The sequence below is a fragment of the Coregonus clupeaformis genome, chromosome 36 (genome assembly GCF_020615455.1).
Source record: "Coregonus clupeaformis isolate EN_2021a chromosome 36, ASM2061545v1, whole genome shotgun sequence".
NCBI classification, from domain to species: domain Eukaryota; kingdom Metazoa; phylum Chordata; class Actinopteri; order Salmoniformes; family Salmonidae; genus Coregonus; species Coregonus clupeaformis.
Genome location: NC_059227.1, coordinates 27,204,270 through 27,224,043, shown reverse-complemented (window position 1 = coordinate 27,224,043; position 19,774 = coordinate 27,204,270). Strand labels below are relative to the sequence as shown.

At 43.4% G+C, this 19,774-nt stretch overlaps 2 protein-coding genes across 4 annotated transcripts; one reads left to right on the top strand and one right to left on the bottom strand.

The window, feature by feature from the left end:
- On the top strand, positions 1-1,970 carry grcc10 (gene rich cluster, C10 gene). The gene is made up of 4 exons (XM_041864896.2): positions 1-97; positions 489-547; positions 914-1,090; positions 1,275-1,970. Exons 2-4 carry the CDS (start codon positions 496-498, stop codon positions 1,412-1,414), a joined length of 369 nt encoding a protein of 122 aa, XP_041720830.1. The 5' UTR covers positions 1-97; positions 489-495; the 3' UTR covers positions 1,415-1,970.
- Positions 1,971-2,597: 627 nt separating this feature from the next.
- LOC121552171 (cytospin-A) lies at positions 2,598-16,019 on the bottom strand. 3 transcript variants are annotated; one of them, XM_041864891.2, is made up of 12 exons: positions 15,620-16,017; positions 14,799-14,950; positions 13,309-13,830; positions 13,083-13,156; positions 8,771-9,402; positions 7,572-7,665; positions 4,490-4,565; positions 4,313-4,358; positions 4,119-4,215; positions 3,901-4,017; positions 3,745-3,804; positions 2,598-3,495 (listed from the first exon to the last, which is right to left on the bottom strand). In XM_041864891.2, the coding sequence occupies exons 2-12, from the start codon at positions 14,836-14,838 to the stop codon at positions 3,406-3,408; spliced, it is 1,848 nt and encodes a 615-aa protein (XP_041720825.2). In that variant the 5' UTR covers positions 14,839-14,950; positions 15,620-16,017; the 3' UTR covers positions 2,598-3,405. The 3 variants fall into 3 exon arrangements, with proteins under 3 accessions (XP_041720825.2, XP_041720826.2, XP_041720828.2); XM_041864892.2 differs by having other exon boundaries at positions 14,835-14,950; XM_041864894.2 differs by lacking the exons at positions 2,598-3,495; positions 3,745-3,804 and having other exon boundaries at positions 3,926-4,017; positions 4,313-4,350; positions 15,620-16,019.
- Between the last annotated feature and the right edge of the window lie 3,755 nt (positions 16,020-19,774).

Below are 19,774 nucleotides of genomic sequence, written 5' to 3'. Positions count from 1 at the left end.
GACGTAGGTTGAGTCGTAAAGCGCCACTCCCCCACCACCCAGCTGACAAGCCAAACATTTCTTGCTAGACTGTTTGTATTTATTCCACTGATATATTGTAAGTAACCAATACTGCATTTTATTGATTATTTAGGTATTTAATTGCGCATTCCAGAGTAACGCTATTATAGTTTACAATTCAAGCGTTTTTGATAACCGTTAAAGATGGAATAGCTAGCTAGCTAACCTAGCCACAACAGCTAACTAGCTTGCTACAAGCGTACTGTACTCATGTAAAGAATCTCCATCCATAGTTCTGGATTCATTTGATAAGGCTAAATATATAGCTAGATAGATATGCCCATTTATGCAGTTGTCCAATGTTTGTGTAAGTAATGGACACAGGAAAGTATTACTCACTGTACATACAAATGCAGAAGATAGCTAAGTGTCTGAAATACACATTATTCATTTCAATATCCACTCTAATATCACACCTTTTTTTCCAGACACATAATGGCCTCAGCTCCAGCCCAGCAGCCCACCCTCACTGTTGAGCAGGCCAGAGGTATGAACAGTCACATACGTTTGGCTTATCTAGGGAAGGGAAAGGGGATACCTAGTCAGTTGCACAACTGAATGCATTCAACTGAAATGTGTCTTCTGCATTTAACCCAACCCCTCTGAATCAGAGAGGTGTGGTGGGCTGCCTTAATCGACGTCCACGACGTCCACGGTGCCGGGGAGCAGTTGTTGTTGTGGGTTAACTTCCTTGCCAGCAGGTTTTTTCCACCTTGCCAGCTCAGGGATTTGAACCAGTGGCCTTTCAGTTACTGGCCCACCGCTCTTAACTGCTAGGCTACCTGCCACCCCGCTCTATTACTAATGCCCAGTAGTGGCACAGATCTCTTCACAGTGCTCTTGTGTGTTGCAGTGGTGCTGAGTGAGGTCATCCAGGCCTTCTCTGTGCCAGAGAATGCAGCACGGATGGAGGAGGCACGGGAGAGCGCCTGCAACGACATGGGCAAGATGCTGCAGCTGGTGCTCCCTGTGGCCACCCAGATCCAACAGGAGGTCATCAAGGCGTATGGCTTCAACAACGAGGGAGAGGGTAAGATGCCACTTTGTGAAACCTGTTCGATATAGAATGAAGCGATAGAGAGAGACAATCTATTGTCACTTTTCAGTGTCATTGATTTGTGTGATGACTGAACACCATCTTTTTGCTTCATCATGTTCAGTTCGAGCTCTTTGTGAAATCATGGTGGTCATTGCTTGTTTTAACAATTTTTCAGGTGTCCTTAAATTTGCCCGTCTGGTGAAGATGTATGAAACTCAGGACCCAGAGATAGCAGCCATGTCCGTCAAACTGAAGTCTCTTCTCCTGCCTCCCCTGTCCACTCCACCCATAGGTGGTGCCATCCCAGCTTCCTAAGAAACTTGCCTTGGTCTTTCAGAAGGGACATCTAAAAATGTTACTGGACTTGAAAATGTGTGTGCATGGTCAATTTCATCAAGTACGTGCACGCTTGGAACTCATCTCATTATATTATTTTCAATCAATTGTAGGAAAAAGTGAATTGGTTAACTTACCTAGTTAGTACTAACACCCTGGGATAAAGCACACAAATCAGACCTGTATTGGTTCAAATGAAAACACACATGTCAGAATCGCAAGCTCCGACCAGGATGGACAAATGTCATTCTTCAAAGTCAGTTATATTGCATTCCTGGATTTAAATGCAATACACTTCTGACAGCTAACTTAAATCCTTTGTTTATGGATATTTGTTTTCAGTATTAGTTTTTTTACATTTAGCCTTAAGTCATTTATACCACGAATTGCTGTTTGAGAGGACTGAATGAAGTGTCATTCCTTGCGATACAGAGTTGTTTGTTTTATTCCATTTTAGTGACCTTTTCAATCTCAGTTGTCACTGCTGGATCAGATATGTATTAATACATGTAAAAAACAATGCTACTCAAATTTTTTGTTGAAATGTTCTTTTTTAAAAGTGAAAACAGCAACACACCAAGCAGATTAACACAAACTTTATTATTGCAGTAAGGCTTTGGCAACTGTTTCAGTTATTCATCATTCTCATAATACAATATTTAGAGACATTTCACAGTAAAACTCTTTGGGGAGCGGCCCATGCCTCAATTTATACTTTACACATACTGTACAGCTCTTTTATTTCTCATCTTCAAACATTGTAGGATCCAGTCCTTATATGGCCACATTGTTGCTCCTATAATCAAGACAAAACCTCACAGTCCATTCCCATAACGGGAGACAAGTCCCTCTGTTCAATAGTCCACCCTATGGCACTTTTGTTTTCATTCTACATTTAAAACATTGACTTAAAAAATCATTTTCAAACCAATCGTAGATTCAACATATAACTAATTATAAACTGGGTGGTTTGAGCCCTGAATGCTGATTGGCTGAAAGCGGTGGTATATCAGTGTATACCACAGGTATGACACATTTATTTTTACTGCTCTAATTACATTGGTAACCAGTTTATAATAGCAATAAGACACCTCTGGGGTTTGTGATATATGGCCAAAATACCACAGCTAAGGGCTGTATCCTAGCACTCCGCGTTGCGTCGTGCGTAAGAACAGTCCTTAGCCGTGGTATATTGGCCATATACCACACCCCCTCGGGCCTTATTGCTTAATTAGACAGTTCTGTATATACATTTCCTCAAAGGCAGTCACTCTTGGTTGATCCCGGCTGTGATGCAGCGCCACTGAATGAACTCATTCAAGTTGTCCGGCTCCTCTTTGTGCTTTGAGTTGGGGTTCATAGACATTAGAATACTACTTATGGCTACATAAATATCCCAACATTTCTAAGCAAATAAAGTCTGATAAAGAATGTGATACATGGCAGAGAGTGTCCATAACATAACAAATCTTCCAGTTAAAAACTTAGATGACGGAACAGACTTCATATTGTTGATAAAGTGCTTAATTAAAAGGCATCAGAATAAGTGCAACACATTGAACAGCAGTGGCACCCAAAGTGATAAACTTGAAGTCTGATAATTTTTCCTGGTGCAAATTGTCTAGAATATACTGTAGTCCTCAGATAGTCACATTCACAATTTCCTCATCTATGGTGCTCCTTGTGTTCTCATTTCCAATGGCTTCTCATATTCAGTGCAAAATCACCGTGAAATTTAACAAAAAAACAGTGCACCTACAACCAATTGCCGGCAGCAGGAGTCTGCACGGCGAGTGAGGCTGAAGTACAATTCAGTTCCAACAGTTGTCCTACACCCCCTAGTGGTGCGCCAGTCAATTCAGCCAATCAGCTGTCTCAGTTCAGTTGATGATGCAAGAAAACAAACCAGACTGGTTGTGGCGGACCAGTTAGATGTCGAGTTTGGGAGGGAAGCCAGAAGGGAAATGACCTCACATCTCAAAGTGACGAAACATGCTTTCAACGTACCCCAGGACCCTCTGCCAGTCGGGCCCACCTGGTCTCAGCATCTCTTCAACGGTCTATCAAGCAAATAAAACACTGTTAAAGACACCAGCTTAATGGCAACCCAACTGTACCCTCGGCTCTACAAGGACAAACACTACTCACATTAAAAAGGTGGCAACTGAGAAGCGTTAACATGACCAGACTCAGAAAAACAGTCAGACATCAGTGACAGGACATCTACCATTCCACTCACAGTCAATCTCTTTTTTTATATTACAGTTTATTTCCCAACAACTTTCATGGCATGTTTACATGTGTCTCACCAGTGTGGCTGTGATTCCTACACTTTCCCCTGTCTGGAAGGCTAGGCCCAGGTTCTCACTCTGCACATAACAAAACATTTAGGTGTGAATAAGGTCATTAAAACAGTTTGTATGTTGTGTGAACTATGGAGTCATATGTGAATGCATTTCTCTTACCTTGTCTCCTGGGCTGAGACTGCTGTATGGGATGTGTGTGGGTAGGTAGGTGTGGTACACAGCACAAAAAGCCAGACCGTCCTCCCAGCTGCTGCTGAAGTTGGTGATCTCAATATTCTATTACAAAAATCAAAAATAGAGGGTTGACTTGTATTGGTGAGATAAGGTGACCAATGGTTTGGTAAATGTGAATGGTACTTTTCTTTGCCACTTCTGACCTTGTAGCCCTGGGTGCGGCTTTGACACCAGCGCAGGAGTGAGTTCCGCCTGGAGCCTCCATGACGTCGTAGCAGCATGCTGAAACCATCCTGAGGTCTGGAAGGTGGATAACGGACAAAAGTTATAGCTAGGTAGATAGAAGGCTTTATTTGGGCATATTTCTTAAGTATCTCTAGAGGGCCCGTCCACTCACCTGAACGAGGACAGTGGGTCTGCGTTCTGGTCGTCCTCCTGTTTTTCTGCCAGACGTTAGCAATTAGTCAAGAGCATAGTAACTTTACACATATAGCAAAATGCACTATACACATTCAAAAGCAAACAGTTGTCTTTGAACTCAAAGTATATGTATGTGTGAATGAAATGAACACACTTGTATAGAAGCTGGACCAGGTGTCCTGTGTTTGCAGTATGCGGTCCAACCTTCTCCCTTTGGCTGGCTCTTCTTTCTGGTAGGAGATAGAGAGAGGAGACAGACAGGACATTCAGTAGTGGCTATAGTATGCATGACTGTTTCCAAATGGGTCAGAAAATGACCCTTGAATTAGTCCAGGCTAAGACTATATACTGTATATGCACTATATAAAACACACTCATACATACACTGAACAAAAAATATAAACGCAACATGTAAAGATTTGGTCATGACCGGGAGAACCATTGGGCAGCGCACAATTGGCCCAGCGTCGTCCAGGGTATGGGGAGGGAATGGCCGGCAGGGATGTAGCTCAGTTGGTAGAGCATGGCGTTTGCAACGCCAGGGTTGTGGATTCAATTCCCACGGGGAAATTTTTTTTTTTTAGAAATGTATGCACTCACTAACTGTAAGTCGCTCTGGATAAGAGCGTCTGCTGAAATGACTAAAATGTAAAAAGTGATACAAGATTCATTAATGTATGTAAAACTCATAAGATGCATGTTGGACAGAGGACAAGGACACGCCATGTGTTATAGAGGTCACTGGTGAGGGACAGAAGGTCTGCGTGCCAAGATAGATTGGGGGCCACTTGTGATAATCTTAGAAGGTGTACGTGAGGTAATGGCCTGGCTAGGGTGACACAAGTAGATCGGGAGAGCATTATATAAACAGAGATTTTGTATGGAAGTCATTCAGATGGCAGGAGGCTACGTCCGTACCGCCTGTCATTGTAACCATTAAATAATGTCTGAAGTAACTCTCCATCTGTGTCCCATATTCTCTTACATACTGAACCTCTCGATACAAGAAACTCATCATAACACCCACTCAAGGACATTCAGAGACTTGTCCCGAAGCCACTCCTGCATTGTCTTGGCTGTGTGCTTAGGCTCGTTGTCCTGTTGGAAGGGGAACCTTTGCCCCAGTCTGAGGTCCTGAGCACTCTGGAGCAGCAGGTTTTCATCAAGGATCTCTCTGTACTTTGTTCCGTTCATCTTTCCCTTGATCCTGACTAGTCTCCCAGTACCTGCCTCTGAAAAACCAAAGAGTTCAATCTCGGTTTCATCAGACCAGAGAATCTTGTTTCTCATGGTCTGAGAGTCCTTTAGGTGCCTTTTGGCAAACTCCAAGCAGGCTGTCATGTGCCTTTTACTGAGGAGTGGCTTCCATCTGGCCACTCTACCATAAAGGCCTGATTGGTGGAGTGCTGCAGAGATGGTTATCCTTCTGGAAGGATCTCCCATCTCCACAGATGAATTCTGGAGCTCTGTCAGAGTGACCATTGGATTATTGTTCACCTCCCTGACCAAGGCCCTTCTCCCCCGATTGCTGAGTTTGGCCGGGCGGCAAGCTCTAGGAAGAGTCTTGGTGGTTCCAAATTTCTTCCATTTAAGAATGATAGAGGCCACTGTGTTCTTGGGGACCTTCAATGCTGCAGAAATGTTTTGGTACCCTTCCCCAGATCTGTGCCTTGACACAATCCTGTCTTGGAGCTCTACGGACAATTCCTTCGACCTCATGGCTTGGTTTTTGCTCTGACATGCACGGTCAACTGTGGGACCGTATATAGACAGGTGTGTGCCTTTCCAAATAATGTCCAATCAATTGAATTTACCACAGGTGGACTCCAATCAAGTTGTAGAAACATCAATGGGCTACAAGACCATCGCCAAGCAGCTTGGTGAGATAAGAGCATCTGCTAAGTGACTAAAATGTAAATGTAAGGTGACACAAAAGAACTGTCAATCTCCTCGGCCTGGGGCTCCATGCAAGATCTCACCTCGTGGAGTTGCAATGATCATGAGAACGGTGAGGAATCAGCCCAGAACTACACGGGAGGATCTTGTTAATGATCTCAAGGCAGCTGGGACCATAGTCACCAAGAAAACAATTGGTAACACACTACGCCGTGAAGGACTGAAATCCTGCAGCGCTCGCAAGGTCCCCCTGCTCAAGAAAGCACATATATATGCCAGTTTGAAGTTTGCAAATTAACATCTGAATGATTTAGAGGAGAACTGGGTGAAAGTGTTGTGGTCAGATGAGACCAAAATGGAGCTCTTTGGCATCAACTCAACTCGCCGTGTTTGGAGGAGGAGGAATGCTGCCTTTGACCCCAAGAACACCATCCCCACCGTCAAACATGGAGGTGGAAACATTATGCTTTGGGGGTGTTTTTCTGCTAAGGGGACAGGACAACTTCACCGCATCAAAGTGACGATGGACGGGGCCATGTACCGTCAAATCTTGGGTGAGAACCTCCTTCCATCAGCCAGGGCATTGAAAATGGGTTGTGGATGGGTATTCCAGCATGACAATGACCCTAAACACACGGCCAAGGCAACAAAGGAGTGGCTCAAGAAGAAGCACATTAATGTCCTGGAGTGGCCTGGCCAGTCTCCAGACCTTAATCCCATAGAAAATCTGTGGAGGGAGCTGAAGGTTTGAGTTGCCAAACGTCAGTCTCGAAACTTTAATGACTTGGAGAAGATCTGCAAAGAGGAGTGGGACAAAATTCCTCCTGAGATGTGTGCAAACCTGGTGGCCAACTACAAGAAACGTCTGACCTCTGTGATTGCCAACAAGGGTTTTGCCACCGAGTACTAAGTAATGTTTTGCAGAGGGGTCAAATACTTATTTCCCTCATTAAAATGCAAATCAATTCATAACATTTTTGACATGCGTTTTTCTGGATTTTTGTTTTGTTATTCTGTCTCTCACTGTTCAAATAAACCTACCATTAAAATTATAGACTGATCATTTCTTTGTCAGTGGGCAAACATACAAAATCAGCAGGGGATCAAATACTTTTTTCCCCTCACTGTAGCTCCATTCTTGTGTATTTTTATTCCTCGTGTTACTAATTTATTTATTTTATTTTTATTTTATATTACTCTGTGTCATTGGAAAGGGCTCGTAAGCAAGCATTTCATGGTAAAGTCTACACCTGTTGTATTCGGCGCATGTGACATTTGAAACCATTGCAATGAGATGGGATACTCCCAAAAACAACTTGTTGGTTGAATTTAAGCGTTACCTTGCATAGAGGCAGTGTTGTACTAGTGGTGGTCTGGGAGCTACCATTCTGTGCAGGGAGAGAGTCAGTGGGCAGGGGAAGTCGAGAGAGGCTCCTGGAACAGATAAGATAGGATTTAGTTGCAACAGATAAATGTAGGACTCTTGTGTCTATATATCAACTGTTGCTCCTACAGAGACACAGGCTAGCTTTCATCAAATATCATAGACTGCTTTCAAAAATAATACTTGTGTCAAAGTGAAATGCTTCAGATAACAACAAACAGATGCTAAACCCCCAAAGTGCTAGTGCAGTGGTCACCAACCTTTTCTGAGTCAAGATCATTTTCTGAGTCAAAAGTTGATCTACCACTCAGATAAAAAATACATTACTTAAAAAATGTAACCAATTAAAAACAGTTCTGTAGCAATGACATTTGTGCAGTAAGCTATAGGCCCAATACATTATCACTGCATACTGGCTATGCTTGAATTGCCCTGCCAATGTTGTTTTTCTCAGACCATTTTGAAATTATATTTCAAAATGTTAGGTATATCATCACACTGGTAGTGGTGAAGATAATTTGTTGTATTACTTGTGAGACACAGCTGAGTGACCATAACAATTAGCTTTTTTATTTTATTTACTGGACTGATGGCCTGCATCTCCTGGTCATTCTGACTCACCATCCCTCCTCTCTCCCTCTAAACAAAGTGTTGACAGTGCTGAATAACAACTTAAACAAGAACTTACTCATAACGAATACAGCATAGAGCTGCTGTTTTTGAGTCTCTCTAGTCATGGTTTTAAAAGTTTGGAAATTTTACATTATCAACTTTGCTGTGCGTTCAAGGCTTCTTTTTACAGTCTATGGCGCAAGGAAACAATGCAGACACAGTGATCTGATCTATCTGATTGGCCAGCAGTAGGACTATAAGTGCACTTTTTTTGCTCTCTGGGCCTGCCAGGTAGGCAGAGTTCTACCTTCAGACACATTAAATGGTTCAAAATGGGAACACTTTGCGTTCCCGGTGCTAGGGCTGCTGAATCAAGCGCATCTACCACCAACAGTGCAAAACAAATGTAAAAAAATAGGAACGCAAGGCTTTATCGTTGGGTTTTTTACAGAAATGTTTGGTGATCAACTGGGAAGGCCTTGGCGATCGACCGGTTGGTGACCAATGTGTTAGTGCATCATACAGGCATGACGAGGCTCTCACCTGGAACGCTCTGACATCATCACGATCCTCCGTGGATCTCTTAAGCCGCACCCCTTCTCTCCAGCTGCTACCAAATTCCGTAGGTACGTCTCTGCTACCCCCTTCCCTTTGAGCAGGTTCTCCCCTCCTCTAACAAGCTCCTCAGGAGACTTCCCTCCCATCTTAACATCCACTCCCTCACTATTTATTATTTTCTCTCCTTCCACTTCTCTTTCTGAATCCTCTCTTTGTTTCCCATCCAGCGCCTCCACCGCGTTTATGTCTTCACCAGTGTCTTCACCAGCCGGCCTCTCCTCCGTGTCTCTTCCCTCCATCTCTCTGTGACTGTGTGAGTCCTTCCCTCTCTCTGTCTGCATGTGTCTGAGTGTGTCCAGCTCAGCCCTGGTATGTTGGTGCTCCAGGGTGAGAGCAGACAGTCTGTGACAGGCCTCTCTGTGTTCAGCTCTCAAGCTCTCCAGTTCCCGGTCTGTGTCCTGCTGTCTGCAGTGGGCCTGGTCCAGCTGGCCCTCCACGTCCCCGTGGCTCTCTCTGAGCGTGCCCATAGTCTCCTCCGCTTCAATGCGCAGCCGGTCGGCCACAGACACCGCCACCTGCAGATCACACTGGAACTGGTGCCACTCAGCTCGCTCAGTCTGCCAGAGAGTGAGAGAGAGAAATAAATAATCATTTACATATAAAGACACAATTCAATGTCCATCCATCTCTATCAGAGAGTGAGACAACCAGACAGATTGAGAGAGAGAGATACAGAGTTAAATATTCTGTACACTCAAACCAGAGCCATACATTTGTGTGGAGAATGTAAGAGAGTGAATTGACTCATTGTATCAGGGAATACAGAGTGTACAAAACATTAGGAATACCTTCCTAATATTGATTTGCACCTTTTGCCCTCAGAACAGCCTAAATTCGTCTGGGCATGGACTCTACAAGGTGTCGAAAGCGTTCCACAAGAATGCTGGCCCATGTTGACCCCAACGGTTCCCACAGTTATCAAGTTGGCTGGATGTCCTTTGGATGGTGGACCATTCTTGATACACACGGGAAATTGTTGAGTGTGAAAAACCCAGCAGCGCTGCAGTTCACACTCAAACCGGTACGCCTGGCACCTACTACCACACCCCGTTCAAAGGCACTTAAATCATTTGACTTGCCCATTCACCCTCCGAATGGCACACATACACATTCCATATCTCAATTGTCTCAAGGCTTAAAAAACCTTCTTTAACCTGTCTCCTCTCCTTCATCTACATTTTAGTCATTTAGCAGACGCGCTTATCCAGAGCAACTTACAGTTAGTGAGTGCATACATTTTCATACTACACTGATTGAAGTGGTTTTAACAAGTGACATCAATAAGGGATCATAGCTCTCACCTGGATTCACTTGGTCAGTCTGTCATGGAAAGAGCAGTTCCTAATGTTTTGTACACTCAGTTTATATTTAATATCATCTTTAATATCATGGGTGGGTCATATAGAAGAGGCAGGGGAACTCAAAGGGGAGAAGAAGTAGAGGTGGTATCATTTTACATCTAGGCCAGCAGACAGACATGCATACTGCCATATGTATCAGAAAATCAATAGCGCTGTTAATACAGTAAACATGTCTAAAACAGGGATTTTGCATTGGTCAAAAGAAAAGTTACACAACCTAGCTAACCGATTCAGGTGAACACTTCAATAAAGTATGCCAGGAATCGCTGCAATGTTCCCTGTGTACAGTTAAATCACAGTAATCTAGAGATAGAGGGACAACCTCCCATATTGAATGTCAGGGCCATCACACTGCTTATCACTGGCTCATTTACAGTAGTTGTTGTACAATGTTTGCAGATGGTGGAGGCCAAACAGAACCTCCTAGAAAAAAACCCCACTGATAATGGTTGCTTAGGTTAGCACACATATTGAGAAACCCTGCCTTCCACAAACCCTGTGACTTGCCTGAACATTGCACTTACTTACTGCTTGAATGAAATCCCAAGTCTTAGGGCTCGATGAAATCGTATTGCGGAAGATCTATGGTATAGGGTGATTGAAATGTAACCTCTAAAAGTCTAAGCCGTTGGCACAAAACTACCTCCATACTTCCATACATTTGTATATGTTACCTTCAGTCGAATCCTTTGTGGCGGTCGTAGAGCAAAATGGATAACACCATCATGTTCGTGAGAGTCTCCCCTTTCTGTAGACTGGTCATAACAGTTTGTAGGTCGTGATTTTCGGGATGTCTCATGGTCTGACAAACACTACTGTAGCTCGGCCCATGCAAAAAACCTGATATCGCTAGCTTAAACTGCCGGATTTTGATGGGGATTTTTTTATTATGTTACTTGACGCACTGGTGAGACGATCGACTCTTAAAGGCAAAGTTTCCGCTTTCACGGAAACTGCATTCACGGTAAACGCTGCATATGTTGGCTCAATCGGAAATCATGTTCAAATTTCAATCACGCTATACCGCGGATCTTCCGATTGAATCGAGCCCTAAACAGAGCACAACACAGGTAGAGAAGGGAAAAAGCAATCCACTTCAAAGTAATAGGGATACAGTGGGGGAAAAAAGTATTTAGTCAGCCACCAATTGTGCAAGTTCTCCCACTTAAAAAGATGAGAGAGGCCTGTAATTTTCATCATAGGTACACGTCAACTATGACAGACAAAATGAGAATAATTTTTTCCTGAAAATCACATTGTAGGATTTGTTATGAATTTATTTGCAAGTTATGGTGGAAAATAAGTATTTGGTCAATAACAAAAGTTTCTCAATACTTTGTTATATACCCTTTGTTGGCAATGACACAGGTCAAACGTTTTCTGTAAGTCTTCACAAGGTTATCACACACTGTTGCTGGTATTTTGGCCCATTCCTCCATGCAGATCTCCTCTAGAGCAGTGATGTTTTGGGGCTGTCGCTGGGCAACACAGACTTTCAACTCCCTCCAAAGATTTTATATGGGGTTGAGATCTGGAGACTGGCTAGGCCACTCCAGGACCTTGAAATGCTTCTTACGAAGCCTCTCCTTCGTTGCCCAGGCGGTGTGTTTGGGATCATTGTCATGCTGAAAGACCCAGCCACGTTTCATCTTCAATGCCCTTGCTGATGGAAGGAGGTTTTCACTCAAAATCTCACGATACATGGCCCCATTCATTCTTTCCTTTACACGGATCAGTCGTCCTGGTCCCTTTGCAGAAAAACAGCCCCAAAGCATGATGTTTCCACCCCCATGCTTCACAGTAGGTATGGTGTTCTTTGGATGCAACTCAGCATTCTTTGTCCTCCAAACACGACAAGTTGAGTTTTTACCAAAAAGTTCTATTTTGGTTTCATCTGACCATATGACATTCTCCCAATCCTCTTCTGGATCATCCAAATGCACTCTAGCAAACTTCAGACGGGCCTGGACATGTACTGGCTTAAGCAGGGGGGACACATCTGTCACTGCAGGATTTGAGTCCCTGGCGGCGTAGTGTGTTACTGATGGTAGGCTATGTTACTTTGGTCCCAGCTCTCTGCAGGTCATTCACTAGGTCTCCCCGTGTGGTTCTGGGATTTTTGCTCACCGTTCTTGTGATCATTATACCCCACGGGGTGAGATCTTGCGTGGAGCCCCAGATCGAGGGAGATTATCAGTGGTCTTGTATGTCTTCCATTTCCTAATAATTGCTCCCACAGTTGATTTCTTCAAACCAAGCTGCTTACCTATTGCAGATTCAGTCTTCCCAGCCTGGTGCAGGTCTACAATTTTGTTTCTGGTGTCCTTTGACAGCTCTTTGGTCTTGGCCATAGTGGAGTTTGGAGTGTGACTGTTTGAGGTTGTGGACAGGTGTCTTTTATACTGATAACCAGTTCAAACAGGTGCCATTAATACAGGTAACGAGTGGAGGACAGAGGAGCCTCTTAAAGAAGAAGTTACAGGTCTGTGAGAGCCAGAAATCTTGCTTGTTTGTAGGTGACAAAATACTTATTTTTTCCACCATAATTTGCAAATAAATTCATTAAACATCCTACAATGTGATTTTCTGGAAAAAATTTCTCAATTTGTCTGTCATAGTTGACGTGTACCTATGATGAAAATTACAGGCCTCTCATCTTTTTAAGTGGGAGAACTTGCACAATTGGTGGCTGACTAAATACTTTTTTTCCCCATTGTATATTTGTGTCTGTCTGTGTGTGTGTGTGTGTGTGTGTGTACGTGTGTGGTCTTTGAAACAATTTGGAGGATTTCCTCCATCTATCCCTGTATCTGCAGTGCTGAGGGAGAAAGAGAGGGAATGCAGTGGGGAAGAGAAGGGAGGGGCGTCTGACTCACCCTCAGTGTGTCCTTCAGGCTGCGCACCTCCTCCACCAGCTCCTCTCTCTCCACCATCAACCGCCTCAGCAGCTCTGACACACACACACACACACAAACACACGAAACACATGGCACACAGATCAAGACAAATGTAAGGACATGTATGCACACTGTCAAGTTGAGACAAGACAAACAATTATGAATCGATTGGGTTACTACAGCCATGCAGATGCGGAGACCTTACCGGCTGCTCCTGCTGGTGCGTCCAGGCCCGGACTGAGCCCCAGTGTGGACCTGTGATGTTCCAGCAGGTTGAGCAGAGCCAGGGCCATCTCCTCCCTAGCCCGCACCGGCCCTGCCTGGGGCTCCAGACCACTGTCCCGCTCCTGCCAGCGCTGCTCCAAAGGGCTACCATCCGACGGAGGCCCCTGGCCTTGGGACACAGGACTGCTGCTGTGGTTGTTGTGGCTGCTGGAGCACCTCACCGTTTGCCTTCCACCGTCCATTTCCACCCCCGTCCCCTGCGGCAATGCACTGCTCTCTAGGCTAATCACGGCCCATTCTGGCGGGACAGACAGCGTGTAGCTCCAATTGGAGTTGGTGGAGGGGGAGGCTCCGCCCTGGCAGACGATGCCCCGGGTGGCCCCAGAGGACGGTGTCCCCTGCTGCAACAGCTGAGCCGCGGCTGGAGCCAAGGCCAGAGCTGCAGCCAGGTCAGAATCAGAGGGGGAGGAGGGAGGAGTGTGGAACAGATCTAAATGAGACCCTGGAAAGAGAGAGAGAGAGGGAGTGGAGAGGGGGAGAGAGTGGAGTGGGGGAGAGAGGGGGATTAAATAAATATGAGATAGGGGAAAGGAGAGGAGGGAAGAGGAAGAACAGAAAAGAGAGAGAGAGAACTGCTGTCCTAAGCTATTTTCTGTCTATAAAAACTACACAGGATACCAGAGTTGGGTGTGGCTATAGGAGGATGCCTGCACTTTGATGCAGAATATGCATATATAAACAGTCAATGCCCTTCCTCTCTCTCACACAGTCCCTGGTAGGCTGATAGTCACTGCAGAGCCTGTCATGCCAACGCCTTGGTACATTAACAACCACTCATCCCCGAGTGGCCATATCTAGAGACACACTCCCTCACTGAATCTAGACGCAGCATCTCTTGCTGCTTGCAGTCAATTGATTTACATGCGAAACACATCCACCATTTCATACTCTACTGCATATTCACACACACACAGACAGACAGATACAGTTACACAGCTCCCTAAGCCTCTAGTGTCTCATGTTCCCCCTCCCTGTCCTTGTGTTGGGCTGCAGAATTCTGCAGACTCATCATTCACCTAGCACGGCCTGATGTATTGCATGTGCCTGGCGGAGCGCACACAGTATCCAGGGAGATATTCTCACCCCAGTCTGAGTCTGTTTCCAGCCTAATGAAAACAGCTAGAAAGGATAGGAATGGCCAGGGTTTTAAACAGGTGTTTAGGGAAGGAAGTGTGTGTGTGTGTCAGAAAAATAAGACGTCAGCAATGCTACAATAGAGAATCACAGCTAGACAGATCGAGAAGGGGAGGTATAAAGATAATGAACAAATTGTGTAAGAGTACAAACAGCTTGAAAGGAAATATTGTGGAAACAGGAAGAGAATGTTCTAATCAGAGTTACTGTCAGAGAGTTTCATATAATGAAATGTGACAATGAGTGTGTGTGTGTGTGTACGTTCATGTAGGGAACCTGTAGGGCCATGGCTGTCCTTGCCAGCGACGTTACCCATGATGCAGCAGGTGCAGAGTGGAAGCAACTTGACAGTGTGACCCAGCACCCCTCACTCTCCCCTCCGGTGCGCTGTCTTAGGTCCACCGCAGAGTGGACAGGCAGTAATACACCTAGAAGTACAGAGAACGCTCAGTCCATGAATCTTTTAACACAAATATGGCTAACACTGCTAAATTCTCCTTTAATAGAGTAGGTACGCTCTGACTACAGTGGCAAACCATGTTTGTTGACAAGTGATCCGGAGCAATGACTCATACTTAAAATGCTGCAAGCTAATTGAGCACAAGGATGACTGCTGGGATGTGCATTTCCCTGCAGGATGTACACCAACATCATGTCCAGTGTAGCATTAGATTAATAACATAAGTAGGTGATGGAGAGAGAACCTGACAGTCCCCCCAGGGTTTTATGTGGAATTAATATTAATAAATTGCTCGATCAACGGAAAGGCAGCTGCTTAGGTTTATCCACTGGTGTGTGGTCTTCCAGAACAAATACCTGCTAAATACAAGTGTCTAATTGTTAGGCATGGCTATAAGGCTACAGCAAACTCTGAACATGTGTAGACACATTAGACAGCAGATCCTGAATGAAAGAAACCCTGATATGATATACTGACTCTGGTTCTGTACAAGGCTATAAGATAGAGAGGGATATGCAATAACAAGACACCGAAATGCAATACTATTAGTGTCTATCTCTGCACAAAAAATATCGCCGTGCGAGCTGCTGGAAGCAGGCAAATACCGTAGGCTATTGCAACGCAATCAACCACCCACCTTGATATCCCCACGTACCGCCCGATAAAATACTCCAGTTGTCTCAATCTTTTTCTGCTTCCTGCCTCACCGCATTTGTCTCCGTTTCCCCCTATTTTTGTATATTCAATAGTCAGAGACAGGCTTGAGGCAGTTTCCTGCTGTTGTTGAAACGCGAGTGTAGGGGAGAGACCGCTACACCACAGAGCCGCCCAAGATAATGTTGGGTCCTGCATGGAACTCGATTATAATGCGGCAAACTGGGAAAAGAACAGAGGGATGGACTAAGCTGCTCGGTGCAAGGTAGCCTACTGTCCTTCTGCAAAAGTTGTATCCCAGAGCACAGGCTCATTTATTTAACTGGAAATGTGTTTATAAATAGGTCCAAGTTTAGAGTGGTTGAGCACGCAGGATATCATGGATTGTGATGATATTCAGGATGAGAATGACAAATGCAGTCCAAGGATGCATGTAGCCTGGTCTCGTAGACTAGTAACATAGTAAACGTAAACCCGAGAAACTACATATAGTATGATATGTTACGTTTGGTATAGGCTTGGACGGTATACCCTAGCCTATACCATTTACCATATTTGGAAATAGCCACAGGATGGTTTTTCAATACCATCAATACATTTGAAACTATTTAGTTTACGTTTTTCAATGAATTCTTATATTTGTAGATAATTTAAGTAAATACCTGCAGTCAACTTGTGCATTACTTTAGAAGATAAAGCAGATCAGAAAATGGAGTGCAACTGAAGCACAAAATGAATCTAAGGCTGAGCAGAAATTACAAGAAGAAGCATTTTAGATCTGCCTTTACAAAACGCAAAAAATAAATATATGCACTCACTAACTGTAAGTCGCTCTGGATAAGAGCGTCTGCTAAATGACTAAAATGTAAAATATTTCTTATGTGTTTTATATTTCTTTCCTGCGTGAAAAATGCAGAATTCTGCGTTAGTGCAACCCCTAAGTTTAACTTGCTAGTGATCTAAGTAAGTAGCTAAATTAATAAGGTGACGGGGCATCATATTGTGTTAGCTTTCTGCCATGTTTGAGAAGTCAAAGCCCTTTGGATGAGTTATTGGATTTCCTGTGCAATTACTTGTGCTAATTTTATTAGCATTCTGGTAATAGATGCCCAGTGGGCTTTTTATTATATTTTATGGCGCCCCCTTGTGTACTAAACCGGTAATACCATAAATCCCAGGATGAAAGACGGAAGGTATGATGATATGAAAATCTGGATACTGCCCAACCCTACTGAAGGGGTTATGTCATAAACCCTCAAAGTTCCATAATGGGGCCAAAATGTCAGCCATCTTGGTCAGGGAGAAATCCAGAACCAGTCTAATTGGAATTAATGGCAGTAGAGGCATAGGTGATGCATTTTCTGCTTTTACTTATGCAGGAAAATAAAAGTAAGGCATGTGATTTATCAGAAATGGTGTAATGGAATTATAGGCAACCTAAAATATAATCATATAATTGAAAATACACTTTATACAGGTTTTATACACATTGTCTGAACAAGTAGCCTCTATGATATATGTAAACAGATGATAAATGTCTCGATTTTGTTTTCTTGGAAAGCGGTGAGTACATGATGATACAATATCAGTACTTGTTGCATTTACAACTTGTCTAAGTCCTATCATCAACTGATTTGAGCCAGTGTATGGCTGTGTATTGACTGCATTGTTTGAATGGAATGTTGGGATATTGGCAGTTAATTTGAAAAATTAATGGAGTCATTCGTCTTAAACCGGCTGGCTAGCTAGCCGACAAACATATACTGTACAGTGCAGATAAATTCTCCACATTCATTGTTTTACACAACATCTTATCACAGCACTGGCAAACCATGGAGACAGAATCATTAGATTATTTGTTTTGGTACTGTCCACTTGTTTTTGGTCACAGGTCCAGGAATGGCTGAAGGATTGCAATATTTACCTGGAGCTAACCCTGCAGATAGCACTAGTGTGATCTGAAAAGTCATAGTCAATCGATCAATAATATAATAATACTTTTAGCAAAAAATTTCTATTTACAATCTGTAGAAACAATGAGAATAGAAGGGTTCAGAACTTTTGTGAAACATCACAGTACAGTTGATAAATATATGGCAAGTAGAAATCCAATATGGATGGTGTTAAGAGATAGATGGGAGGGATTGAATGGAACTGAAGGTTGGGACTAATAACAACACAATAACTAGTGTAAAACATACTGTGTCCATAATAAGTATATAGGTTGAGAACTTTTGTGAAAGAGCACAGTTTGGGGGATATGGCATGTAGAGGGAAACCGGATGGACATCATGAAAATGATCGTTGAGGATAGAGGAAGTTCAGGAGTAAAAACAAACAAAATATAATTATTGTAAAATTGACTGTGTCCATAAAATGTATATAGTATGTATAAACTGGAAGTAGAGGCCTAAGCGTTGTTGTTTACTCCAATTAGGGGAGGGGTGGTGGGGTTGGAAAGTAATAAAGTAATATATTTTTTTTAAAGGATATGTGTATATAAATTATATGTATGTATATGTATTTATATGTATGTATGTGTATATATATGTATGTATGTGAAAAAACATATGGGTGATTGGAAGTGATGCAGACAATTACATTGATGGAGGTTACAATCTATCTGCAATATTAAAGCTGATCTATCCCCTCAGAACTTTCAGGGTGTCCCTGACAATATGGTTGCGTTCACCTGCTCAGACGTTGCATGCATTAACCAATGATTGCATGCCACTTCATTGACTATGCTGTCGGGCACCATATTGCTATAAAATAGGTTTTCATCAAGGATCTCTCTGTACTTTGCTCCGTTCATCTTTTCCTCGATCCTGACTAGTCTCCCAGTCCCTGCTGCTGAAAAACATCCCCACAGCATGATGCTGCCACCACCATGCTTCACCTTAGGGATGATGCCAGATTTCCTCCAGACGTGACGCTTGGCATTCAGGCCAAAGAGTTCAATCTTGGTTTCATCAGACCAGAGAATCTTGTTTCTCATGGTCTGAGAGTCTTTAGGTGCCTGTTGGCAAACTCCAAGCGGGCTGTCATGTGCCTTTTACTGAGGAGTGGCTTCCGTCTGGCCACTCTACCATAAAGGTCTGATTGGTGGAGTGCTGCAGAGATGGTTGTCCTTCTGGGAGGTTCTCCCATCTCCACAGAGGAACTCTAGAGATCTGTCAGAGTGACCATTGGGTTCTTAGTCACCTCCCTGACCAAGGCTCTTCTCCCCCGATTGCTCAGTTTGGTTGGGCGGCCAGCTCTAGGAAGAGTCTTGGTGGAACCAAACTTCTTCCATTTAAGAATTATGGAGGCCACTGTGTTCTTGGGGACCTTCAATGCTGCAGTAATTTTTTGGTACCCTTCCCCAGATCTGTGCCTAGACACAATCCTGTCTTGGAGCTCTACGGACAATTCCTTCAACCTCATGGCTTGGTTTTTACTCTGACATTTACATTTTAGTCATTTAGCAGACACTCTTATCCAGAGCGACTTACAGTTAGTGAGTGCATACATTTTTTCATACTGGCCCCCCGTGGGAAACAAACCCACAACCCTGGCATTGCAAGCGCCATGGTCTACCAACTGAGCTACAGGGGACCTTATATAGACAGGTGTATGCCTTTCCAAATCATGTCCAATCAATTGAATTTACCACAGGTGGACTCCAATCAAGGATGATCAATGGAAACAGGATGCACCTGAGCTCAATTTTGAGACTCATAGCAAAGGGTCTGAATACTTATGTAAATAAGGTATTTCTGTTTTTGTTGTTTTTCTACATTTGCAAAAAATTCTAAAAACCTGTTTTTGCTTTGTCATTATGGGGTATTGTGTGTAAATTGCTGAGGAAAAAAATATATTTAATTGATTTTAGAATAAGGCTGTAACGTAACAAAATGTGGAAAAAGTCAAGGGGTCTGAATACTCTCCGAATGTACTGTACGTTAACTATGCACTATATAATTTTGGTTCAGTAGTTATCCGTTTTGAGCAGTTTAATTAAGTGATAGTTAATTGTGTTGTTAACAAATGATCATATCAAAATAAAGTGAATAATGTATCCAAATGGAAAGTGTGATTTGGTGCAGTGAACAAGTGACTTTGTGAATTTGTTTGTTGTACTCAGTCAAATGAAAAT

Excerpts from the sequence above, each read along its gene's own strand:
- grcc10 (XM_041864896.2), top strand. The coding sequence starts at position 496 with ATGGCCTCAGCTCCAGCCCAGCAGCCCACCCTCACTGTTGAGCAGGCC. Across the intron at positions 548-913 it reads CACTGTTGAGCAGGCCAGAG|TGGTGCTGAGTGAGGTCATC; the intron begins GTATGAACAGTC and ends TGTGTGTTGCAG. Across the intron at positions 1,091-1,274 it reads CTTCAACAACGAGGGAGAGG|GTGTCCTTAAATTTGCCCGT; the intron begins GTAAGATGCCAC and ends ACAATTTTTCAG.
- LOC121552171 (XM_041864891.2), bottom strand. The coding sequence starts at position 14,838 with ATGGGTAACGTCGCTGGCAAGGACAGCCATGGCCCTACAG. Across the intron at positions 13,831-14,798 it reads GGACAGCCATGGCCCTACAG|GGTCTCATTTAGATCTGTTC; the intron begins GTTCCCTACATG and ends CTCTCTTTCCAG. Across the intron at positions 7,666-8,770 it reads ATGATGTCAGAGCGTTCCAG|GAGCCTCTCTCGACTTCCCC; the intron begins GTGAGAGCCTCG and ends TATCTGTTCCAG.